The sequence below is a fragment of the Pelophylax lessonae genome (assembly GCF_965119305.1).
Source record: "Pelophylax lessonae genome assembly, chromosome: 7".
Lineage (NCBI taxonomy): Eukaryota > Metazoa > Chordata > Amphibia > Anura > Ranidae > Pelophylax > Pelophylax lessonae.
Window position 1 is genome coordinate 174,471,076 of NC_138774.1, and position 12,157 is coordinate 174,483,232.

The following is a 12,157-nucleotide window of genomic DNA, read 5'->3' on the forward strand; positions in this document are numbered from 1 at the left end:
CCGCTTGCAATAACTAGAAGCAAATCCGGTAGGCTGGTTGTATTCAAGTTGATCGATTGGTCAATTTAGTACATTCAGCCTGCCCATTTACGGTACGAATCTTGGCCAGTTCCTGCTGAACCAGCCAAGATTCGAACCATGTATGGCCGGCCTAAGGGAAGGCTTTAACCCCTATAAGTTGTTTTGTGATCTGCACTTCATTGGGGATATTTTTCTTCACTTCCTGTTCCATAGCCAAAACAAGAAATCCCTCCAAACTGATGATATCTTTCATTTTCACCATAACTAGTGTCCCCATCAGGAGTTTCCCTTCCTCTTCTGATGACAACTCAAAATTCTGGATTTTCTTATACTTCCACTGAAAATCGTGAACAGGACAAAGGGAGAGGGTGAATTCCCTAACTGGGCCACAGACCAAATTAAACAACCTGACAGGGTGTGGAGGGATTCGAAAACCTATAAAACCTACATAATACTATATCAAAATTTACTAGTTATACTTTAAAGCTCATTACACAGTCTACAATCTGACTGTACAATCTCCTCTGCCAACAATAATGTTGGGGCCTGCCTGACTGGACACAAATCAATTTCATTGTTTAGGTAGGTCCTCACATTACAAGGTTTTGGTAAATCTAAAGTTGATTGTAATGTGTATCGTAACCCTAAAAGTGTAGACGGAATGGAGGATGGGACATAACTTTGTCAGGAAGAGGTAGGGCCCTGCATACAGTATGCCCCCAAAACCCAGAGGTTCGCCAGGATCACAGAAGAGTAGTGCCTAGTACACACGATCAGAAAATTGGCCAGAAAAAAAAAAATACCACTTTCAAAGTGATTATATGATAATCTGATGGTACACAGTTTATGAGAAACGATCAAGACAGTTAATCCAAAAATATCTGGGGGCAATCAAAGAATAAATGATTTTCATGTTATCAGTACAGCATTCGTTGAAAATAAATAATTCAGAAGAGAGACTATGCACGCTCCAAAATGAAAGAATACAGTACACTGTATCACTTCCAAAGTTGTATTACGTTGTACGACAACTTTCGCAAGTTTAGTAACCCATTGGTTTTTAAAACTAGCATGCAAAAAAAAAAAAAAAGATTTATCCATCCAATATTTTCATCGTGTGTATGAGGCTTTAGAGAAAGATACTACAGACACCACAAGGTACAGTGTAATCTGGCTGTATTGTTAGATCTGTCTGACATTGATGCAACTGACAGGATTGCTTTAATGACCATAAAACTATGAATGACTGTGCATTCTAACAGCAAGAACTTTGAAATGTAGATTTCATAAAAGGAAGATTAATTCAGACCACTAATTAAAAGAACAAAAAACAAATATATTGTAAAAAAAATGCACAGGGACAAGAAAAGAAAAAAAAAAAAAAAGCGGTATGGTTTTAAGATACTTACATTCCACACACAGAGCAGTGATGACAGCGATCAGGCTTCACCACCTGGCACCGATCACAGAAACGAGTTGCTGAAATATATAGCAGTATGGATCAGAATCCAGTGCGGTTTACGTTCACTCTTAGTTGTATGGCAATGTTTATATTTACAGAAGTATACGCTCATCTACATCAGTAGAGCAAGGTTAAAGGATACGTTCACCTTTGGGAACATGTTACATGTTCCCACTGCTGCAGCCATCCACCATTCCCCCCTCTCCCTGTGACAGCAGTATGGGAAGAAGTTCCCCATACAAGCATGCGCATGCCATCAGCAATCTGCTGATCACTGGTGCAATGCTTTCCAGGCTGCAACAAAAATGTGCATTTATTTTTAAAGTGAACTTATCCTTTAAGATGCCTTGCACTGTACTTTATGAGATGAGGAGGGGATGTAGTCAAGTCTCAGCGATGTGGCATATCAAATGACTTTTGACAGATCTTTCATCAGCCTTAAGTCTTAGTGAGACCAACCAAGGTCCACTCCACAGCTTTGCACTGTACGCAGATCTGTTTTTATACATTTGTTTAAAGTTGTTGTAATCATCTGAAATAAAAAATAAAGCATTTGCCTCCATGTCCTTGCATCTAGTGTGGTTCCCATCTGCTCTCTCCTCCCTCTGTCTACACAAGTCACTTCTGACAGGTTATGCTGATAGCACAGAATCCTGAGGGATGGCCCTACCCCCTCCTCCCAGCACACAGTAGGTGACTGATAGTCTCAGCTGTGCATGTTTCCCTATAAGATTTTGCAGAGGGGATGTGTCCTTTCCCTCCACTTAGGTCTCAGATTACACTACCAGTTCTATGCTGTGCATTGTGTAATGTCAGATCCTAGCCCTCTGCCTTCTAGAACTGACAAAATGCTGTGTAAAATGTGTGCTTTAGGAGGGAGAAGAGAAGAGAGAAAAGAGAAGAGAAGAGAGAAAAGAAAAGAGAAGAGAGAAAAGAAAAGAGAAGAGAGAAAAGAAAAGAGAAGAGAGAAAAGAAAAGAGAAGAGAGAAAAGAAAAGAGAAGAGAGAAAAGAAAAGAGAAGAGAGAAAAGAGGAGAGAGAAAAGAGGAGAGAGAAAAGAGGAGAGAAGAATGCAAATAAACAAGTGCAATTTATGTAGGAGGATGTGTTTCATCTCTGTATAACCTGAGGCCAGTCACTTTATTGGGTATACATTACAACCACTTTAGAGCCGGTGTTCCGTGAGAATTACCTACCCCGTGAGAAAAACCTACCCTCGTCACTTCCGGCCAGGAACAGCTGAGCAGCGCAGCAGTGCGCATGCTCACAGCCCCGGATACGTAATGGAACAGCTGAGGATCAGACTAGTGCGCATGCGCACTAGTAAGAAATGATCACGGTGTACCGTGAAAAAAACCTACCCATGCGGCGGTTACATTAAAACAGCTGTTCTGCAATATGAGTCATCTCCACTCCTGTCCCTGTCACTTCCCTGATCTCGGCTAGTAAATATAAAAGCGGCTCTCGGCTCCGTGATTTATCTTTTCATACACTCGCCGCCGATTTTATATTTACTATCCGAGATCAGGGAAGTGACAGGGATAGGAGCGGAGATGACTCATATTGCAGAACAGCTGTTTTAATGTAACCGCTGCGTTACACACACTGCCGTGCACCGACGAGGGTAGGTTTTTCTCACGGAACACCGGTTCACATCAGTGCGGATGCGCTGATCCCATGTAATTCGGAGCGCACTGCTCCTTCATTACATGCGATCTCCTGTGCGGATGCGAGTTCAGCCATACACCATGCACCAAACACGCACAGGAGGCATTTTTTGAGCCGCCTCAGAATCGTATAGCACAGTGTTTCATACTTGTGCGATACGATTCTGTGCGTACTGTCAGATCGCACTGCGATATGCGATCAAACTGGGGGTGTCGTTAACATTTAATTGACACCCCCTGCTTATCGCATATGGCAGTGTGAACTGCCAGAGGTGCGGATGCGATGCGGGAACAGGCTGCATATTCGCAGCATTCCCGCATCGCAGAAGTGTGAACCGGCACTTAATGTCAGTTGTAACACAAAATTATGCATGGTCTTGCAAGATTTTTTTTTTTTTTTTGCATTTTTTCCTTTTACCCCAAAGCTAAAATTGCATGTATGGCAATTGGTACATTGGTCCAGCTTGGACCAACGTAACAATGCATGTGCCATACTTGGGTAATACTCCTGGAAGCTATAAATCACTATAGCAAGCACCACTACACTACAGTGGTTGTTGCTAGTTTTCAGGTCACGTGTCACAGATCACTCAACATGGGTGCCATTTACAGAACATTTTGCATTTTTCTCAGTGAATGAAAAACCTTCTCTGATTGGGTGAGAGGGAGAGGTGTGGCAGTGGTGTGCTGATCTCCAACTTGTTCAATCAAGAAAACTTTTGTATTCACTGAGAGAACAAAAAGAGTTTTCTGAATTGTGCAGATGCTGAGCGAGTGACCTCCTGTATTCACTGAGCTGCAGGGCAGCTACTCAGCATGGGACCTGAAAGCTAGCAGCAATCACTTTAGAATCTGTGCCAGCTAGCGATTCCCAGCTTCCAGAGGGATGCCCGGGTATGGCACGTGCTTGGCTAGTTTGGACCTACGTAACCATGCAAAAGTAGCCATACCTGAAATTCAGCTATAGGGTTAAGGAAAATTGAAGAACACATAAAAATCATGCAAGACAATGCCTAATAAAATTATTGCAAAGACATTCTCTGCATTAGGATAAAAAAATAAAAATGTCCCAGAAGTTTTATCGCTCCCTCAACCCCTTTATACTTACCCAAGCCTTATGTCAATCCAGTGTCTTGCTCCGTCTGTTGCAGCACTCTTCTCTCCCTCTCCCCACCCCCCCTCCGGACATGGAAGGCAGCAGTGGAGCTATTGGCTCCTGCGACTATCAATTAAATCTTGAAGCGAGGGATCGGGGGTAGAGGGAAGGGGAAGGTGCACCACCATAGGAAGTGGCCTCTTATGGGTAAGCCAAGAACGCTGGTAGGAGCGCCAGAAGAGGAGGTTAAGCACCGCTCTATGCAGCACCACTGCACAGAGCAGGTAAGTATAACATGTTTATTATTTTAAAAAATATGTATCAATAACAACTACTTTAATCATTGCTTTGGAAATTGACAAACAAAATGTATTATTAGAATACAGGTTTTTATATAAGACCAACAGCTTGGGCAGTGCTTTACAATACAATTCAATACAGAAGGGAGGGGAGGGCCTTGCTCATGGAGCTTACAATCTAAAGGGAGGGGGAGATGGTACAAAAAGTAAATAGCTGCGGGGGATAATCTGATGGAGGTGGCTCGGGTACGGTCCTTTAGTGGGATAGGCTTCCCTGAATGAGTTTACGGGGAAAGCCTAAAGGTGGACAGGGTAGGGCTGACAGGACATACTGGGGCAGGGAGTTCCAGAGGATGGGCGAGTCTCTGGAGAAGTCCTGAAGAGAAGCATGGGAGGAGGTAACAAGGGAGTTAGAGGTCTTGGGAGAAGCGGAGAGGAAGATTTAGGCGATATCTGCAGACGAGAGTGGTGATCTAGCTGGGGGAAATGTTGTGGATGGCCTTGTATGTTGTAGTATTTTGTTTTTTTTACGGTGGGGTAGGGGAAGCCACTGAAGGGATTGGTTAGTAAAGTATATTAGTATAGCAGCATTCATAGTAGACTGAATCAGTGGAGGTAGAAGCGAATACGGTTGTGGACAAGGCGTTCAAGAAGCTTGGAGGCAATCGGGAGAAGGGAGATGGGTCTTAAGTTATTCAAACAGGTGGGGTCCAATTTTTTTTAGTATAGGGATAACCAGTGCATGATTGAGTGGGGAGGGAAAGGTGCCAGAGGAGAGGGAAAGGTTGAAGATGTGGGTTAGCAAGCTTAGGATAGAGCAGGAAGGTGGTTGCAATAATTGTGAGGGAACAGGTCCAAGGGACAGGTGGTGAGGTGGGCAGTGGAAAGGAGTTTGGCAACTTCCTCAGTGGTAACAGGGCAGAAGGAGGAAAGCATTGAGTGCAGTGTTGGGTGCAGGACCTGGTTGGGAACTGGATATCTCATTATGAATTGTGTGGATTTTGTTTTTGAAATGATTAGCAATCTCCTAGGCAGTAAGCAAGAAGTATGACAACCGAACTGAATGCAGTACAAAGGCGTGAATGGTATCCTAGGTTGGTTCCACTAATGCCCCATACACACGTGCAGATTATCTGCAGACTTTTGTCTGCAGACTTACCAAAACCATATAATATGAGGTCAAACCTAAACACTTTCAATTTGTGTGCAATCCGGCAGGCCCTTGCACTACATAGAAAAGGTAAGTCTGCAGACAAAAGTCTGCAGATAATCTGCACGTGTATGTGTATGGGGCATAAGAATGAAGGCTGATGAAACATCTGTCAGCAGTCATCTGACTTGCCAAACCACTGGGACTTGACACCATCCCCTCTTGGTCTTACAGAAGCATGGAAATACAAATACAGTGCATGGAAAAAAGATTCATATAAATGGATAAAGAACAAATATACTCTGGCACTTTAATAAATCAGAACTATACTGAAAAGATGGTGAGCAAGCAGGCCCTTTACTGCAGAAGAGACATGCTATGTACTTTCTGCAATAAAACAAACTTGGTCACAATCATCTTTACACCGCAAAGTTAAAAAACATTCTCAGCATACAGTAACTCTGTGCCAGATTGAATTCCCGTGCACATGTGGGGAGTTGCATGATTCTGGCCCAGCCAATCAAGATGGCTGAAAATCCAAAACCGAAAAAAGACCAGGCAAAGAAGTTGGTGTTGGCAATTAAAAGAGTATAGTTCTGCCTTAATTATGAGATCCCATACAAAAAACACAAGGCAAGGAAGGAAAATAGTAGCTGAATTTCAAGAGATTCAATTTGACTGGCTGCTATTAGGTGTTGTGGAAATTTTATTAGGACTAGTGTGGACATTTTTCAGGATGGGTTTTATTTACCTTGTCATTATGGCTCCTGTTGTCAGTTTGCTTGCAATACACTCAGAGCGTGTACGGGCAAACCAGCATTGAGTAAAGACTACTGGCAGTGAAAACCTTCCGTTAGATGTGTAGACGCGTTCACTCTACATAGACATCTCCGCCGGCGAACACTCCATGTGTGGGTCTATTTGCCGGAAGAGATCTATGTGTATTACAGTGCGGAGTTCAAGGATCAAGCAGCAAGGATATGACCACCAGCAGGGTCCCCTGTATAATGTGCAAATTTGTTCGCTCGGCAGGGATAGGTTTGCTCTGTGAAGTCAATATATTGTTTTGATATCGATCTGCTTTTATGAAAGGGATACACACTCATGTCTTTCTACTGTGCCTGATCACCATAGTGGAAACAGCATGGCTCTTTCCCTGCAGATAGCCTCCCATCTATGGGAACAGTAGTATAATCCTATTAGGCATTGTTCTAGTGTGTAGCGTTAGGCCCAAATTCAGCTACACGCGGGTTTCATTGTTAATTGCGGTGTGTGGATTTCCACCCAACACTGGCGGGAAGCCGTGCATGCTGTTCTGCTCATTCACGATTGTGTACTCCCCCTTTCTATTGTATATTTAAATGTATACAGGTGTGTCATTGGCATTGTCATTCTATGTGAGTAACTTATGTCATGTGACTGTACATTTGGAACTGATTTGCTGATGTTGTATAGCCATCATTTCCTGCTGTTAACACTGTATTGTCCCATAAATAAAACAGAGCTCAATGCTTTAGGCAGGACATTCTATCAAGCATCCAATGTGATAACAGCCTGTGTGTCTATTACTAGGTACTGCTGAGCGTGCTCCATTACCTTACAAAAGAGCTGAGAACTGGGCTTTTTAGCACAATGGAATTCATTGCGCTTGGCGTATATTAATATCCAAAAGTGCACTTATTAGCGCAACAGAGTTATTTGCGCATCAAGCGTACATGAAGATCCAATACATAGGTGATATAGTGGATTGCTAGCTCTTTCATAAATATGTGCTTGGCTGACCTCCATTTGCTGTCCGGGTATAAACAGGTAGCTTCTTTGCAAATTCAGCAAGGATTTGCCTCTGAATCTCTGGGCGCTCCTCATTGTCATACCGCTCCTTTTCAGCATAAGGCAGCAAAAACTGAAAACACAAGTATGGGTTTAGTCATACAACTACACATCTCTTGCTAGAAATACAGTAAAACTATGTACCTAAAGTTTATGAGCATTCATAAAAACCAGTTACGACGAACCTATTATTTAACTATAATTGGACTATAATTGCATGTGGTACATGGAGTCATATGCATTAGGCACTCTCATTTAATGACTAAAAAAAGAATATTAACACAACAATTATCCATTGCAGTGCACTCTTGTGCTCCCAGTCTCAACAAAATTCTAGCCTGTATTTTTATTTTATTTTTTTAAAAGGAATGCAAAGCCGGACAATTTACTGCTAGAATTTGCTTCCTTTTGGTTTGTTAAATACACCACAGAAAAGGTCTTGTTACATCTGTTTGAGAACTGCAAAATAATTACGTGTTGATCTTGCCAGAAATCCTGTCATGTGATAACTTGATGTACTCTCTGCTTGCACTGCAATTATATCAGTTACATAGTTTCCCAGTTATCTGAGGACTACAGACTTCCCCTTTTATTTATGATGAAGAGGAGAGGGGAAGGTTTCAGTAGTCCTGTCCCAGGGTCGCAGCATTGCTATTAAATAGATACAGTACAGAGAGTGTTTTCACCCTGGTATGGAAGTTACTGGTTATAATTTAGAAAAAGTGTGCCCATTTATGCACAGGACAAATCAGATTTGTGTGTGCACTCTCAGTGGGAAAGAGGCTGTAAAGAAAAGAAAAAAGTCAGCATACAGGTTTTTTTAAATGAAAGTTTGGCTACTGGGGGTATATCTCATGTGGCATGGATACTGGAAAGTGAGCTGTGTTTGTTGGGAGTGTACATCCCACAGGTGACATGGGATGCATGTACTGAATTATTATTAGACCTTACTGCCGGGAAAGGATACTGAGAAGTAAGCTGCAAGCATCCGTGTACAAATCTCACTGGTGCCATGGATACAAGGGAGTGTGTTGTGCATGCTGAAGAGCAGGTTTTGCAGGTAGTATAGATAATAAGAAAACAAGCTCTGTGTACTAGAGTGTATGCTTTACTGATCGCATGCATTACTTTAAAATAAATTTTTGTCCTAGACACATTCTAGTTACTTGGATTTGGAAAAGTGAGCCAAGTATAGCGGCAACATATCTCACAGGATTCCTGGAAATGGGCTGTGTGTACTGGGATATAGATCTCACTAGTGGTATGGATACAGGGAAGCAAGCTGTGTGTACTGGAGTGTAGATCTCACTAGTGGTATGGATACAGGGAAGCAAGCTGTGTTTACTGGAGTGTAGATCTCACTAGTGGTATGGATACAGGGAAGCAAGCTGTGTGTACTGGGGTATAGATCTCACTAGTGGTATGGATACAGGGAAGCAAGCTGTCTGTACTGGGGTATAGATCCCACTAGTGGTATGGATACAGGGAAGCAAGCTGTATGTACTGGGGTATAGATCTCACTAGAGGTATGGATACAGGGAAGCAAGCTGTGTGTACTGGGGTATAGATCTCACTAGTGGTATGGATACAGGGAAGCAAGCTGGGTGTACTGGGGTATAGATCTCACTAGTGGTATGGATACAAGGAAGCAAGCTGTATGTACTGGGGTATAGATCCCACTAGTGGTATGGATACAGGGAAGCAAGCTGTGTGTACTGGAGTGTAGATCTCACTAGTGGTATGGATACAGGGAAGCAAGCTGTGTGTACTGGGGTATAGATCTCACTAGTGGTATGGATACAGGGAAGCAAGCTGTGTGTACTGGAGTGTAGATCTCACTAGTGGTATGGATACAGGGAAGCAAGCTGTGTGTACTGGAGTGTAGATCTCACTAGTGGTATGGATACAGGGAAGCAAGCTGTGTGTACTGGGGTATAGATCCCCACTAGTGGTATGGATACAGGGAAGCAAGCTGTATGTACTGGGGTATAGATCTCACTAGAGGTATGGATACAGGGAAGCAAGCTGTGTGTACTGGGGTATAGATCTCACTAGTGGTATGGATACAGGGAAGCAAGCTGTGTGTACTGGGGTATAGATCTCACTAGTGGTATGGATACAGGGAAGCAAGCTGTGTGTACTGGGGTATAGATCTCACTAGTGGTATGGATACAGGGAAGCAAGCTGTGTGTACTGGAGTGTAGATCTCACTAGTGGTATGGATACAGGGAAGCAAGCTGTGTGTACGGGGATATAGATCTCACTAGTGGTATGGATACAGGGAAGCAAGCTGTATGTACTGGAGTGTAGATCTCACTAGTGGTATGGATACAGGGAAGCAAGCTGTCTGTACGGGGTTATAGATCTCACTAGTGGTATGGATACAGGGAAGCAAGCTGTGTGTACTGGAGTGTAGATCTCACTAGTGGTATGGATACAGGGAAGCAAGCTGTATGTACTGGGGTATAGATCTCACTAGTGGTATGGATACAGGGAAGCAAGCTGTATGTACTGGGATATAGATCTCACTAGTGGTATGGATACAGGGAAGCAAGCTGTGTGTACTGGGGTATAGATCTGACTGTTGTCACAAATACTGCAAAGCGAGCTGTGTGTGCTAAACACGCCATACTGACACAGGTACAGGATACTGGGGAGGGAGCTGTGTGTGCAAAAGTGCAGACATCAAGGGGGAGCAAGCGTGTGTTTGAAGCGGGATACTTGGACTAGACCAAATTTTTGGTGTGGGGCGATATTTTGACTGGTAGATCATGCACTGTTCAGTTCTTTACTACTGGAAGAATGTTCCGACAGGAAAACAGGAGGTTGCAATCTCCTAGACCACTATAAATACTATATTTGATATACAAGATACCACAGATAGAAAAGTACATTGAAAAATGCCACATTTTTAAAGGCTAAACAAAAGGCACCTGTGTGTTTTAATTTTACACGGATGTTTGCAACGTGAAATATCCACTAGCTTCTTGGGTGCTCAAGCAGCAAGATTTACACTCTGAACTTCCAAGTAGTGCATTACCCATGTTACAGAGCTGCATTCAGTACAAGGAAAATGGGCATGTAGACTGAACTCTCTTGAAATGGCCACATCTGGCAGAGATAGCTGGGAACTCCAGAGCAGAGATCCCACTGCCAGAGAGACCGGGGCACTGGAGAGTGCAAAATCTGGCACAGCTATGCATGGTAGCCAATCAGCTTGTTCAACAGACAAAGTTTGACAAAGAAAAAAAAAAAAAAAAAAGTGGAAGCTGATTGGTTTCTATGTAGAACTGCACCAAATGTTGCAGTCTCCAGTTTTAGTAAATCAGCCCATGAACCGGAGTGTTTCAACTTTTTGCCATTATCTCAGATTTAAAATATCAGTTCTGGATTTATTGACACTTTAGGACCTTTTCACGCAGGCGCCTCAGTCTAGCGGATTCCGCTTGCTCAGCTGTGGATCGCTCGCTGAGCAGGCGGATGACAGGTCCGTGTCCGCTGCACGGTCATGGACACAGTCCCACTCTCCTCTATAGGAAAATCGGATGGAAACAGACCGCCTCTCCATTTTCATCCGATCTGATGGACGGATGCAAAATAGGCCCACCACCCGTCTGCTTTTTGCAGGCATGATTGGATCGGATATCGGCGGGTGTCAGCGTACAATCCGCTGCTCCATAGGGGAGACTAGAGGGTATGATCAGATCCACCGAAAAAAACTGACAGGCGGACCTGATTGGACAGCCCATGCGAAAGGGCCACCTAGATTTAAATATTGTATCTATAGAAGATTCCCACCTTTTTTGTTGGCTCTTTAGGAGAGGTAAAAATTGCTTTCCAGTACGTCCAAATAAAGAGTAAAAACATTATATGAAATATGAAGAGATATAAAGCTGTGGAGAGGAAACAGAATACAATAAAAATACATATTAGTAGCACAAATATTTCCACTGTATGCCTAAATTAAATGTTAAAATACTAAAATGCAAGGCCGAAAGTGAGAATTTGTGGACAGACATAGTATTCGGAAACACAGACTGGCTGTCCTTACTTCTCTGGGCACTGTAGCAGTGAGATATCTGCAGAAAATTCCTGCTACTTCCCACTTCTACTGAGGAGAGCTGCCCATACATCAGAAACAACCTCACTCTAAATTTGCTGCAGTCACCATATTAAATGGCAACCCTTTCATGATGAATACAGTAACTGGGTAGGGTTGTGGACTCTGCGGTAACATTTTGCTGCCAGAGAACACAAAATATACCAACCACTTGGCCTGACACTTTAGCTGATTGTAGTCACTGAAACTAAATGACATCCATTAAGCTTTTTTTTTATTTTGTCAGCATATCTTTAATAATTGCATATAACACTACCTGGTACAGTACATACAAGTTATATTATTGTACGGTAGTATGGAGCATATCATGCAAAATAATATTTATAAAGCAATTAATATGACTTTCACCGCAGGTGAATCATCCTGCTGCAAGTGTTTTAAATTATAGCGATTCACCGCCAGTGAATGTTTGTTGAGAAATTACCTTCATTGCTCCATTAATATGCCCCTAAGGGTGTGAGAAAAATAAGAAATACTTATTTTAATTAAAAGGGGCTTTTTATATTACTGTAG

At 42.7% G+C, this 12,157-nt stretch overlaps 2 protein-coding genes across 2 annotated transcripts in view; one reads left to right on the top strand and one right to left on the bottom strand.

Annotated features, from left to right (window-relative positions):
• The window catches only part of RPL7A (ribosomal protein L7a), a 475,634-nt gene that overhangs the window by 256,829 nt on the left and 206,648 nt on the right, over positions 1–12,157 (top strand). The gene's annotated exons all lie outside the window — the stretch shown is intronic.
• Positions 1–12,157, bottom strand: part of ZDHHC15 (zDHHC palmitoyltransferase 15) — a 91,198-nt gene that overhangs the window by 72,600 nt on the left and 6,441 nt on the right. The window contains exons 3-5 of the mRNA XM_082264644.1: positions 11,323–11,417; positions 7,477–7,597; positions 1,431–1,500 (exon numbers count right to left, since the gene is read on the bottom strand). Of these exons, the coding sequence (XP_082120770.1) occupies positions 1,431–1,500; positions 7,477–7,597; positions 11,323–11,417 (286 nt within the window). The remainder of the gene's footprint in view (positions 1–1,430; positions 1,501–7,476; positions 7,598–11,322; positions 11,418–12,157) is intronic.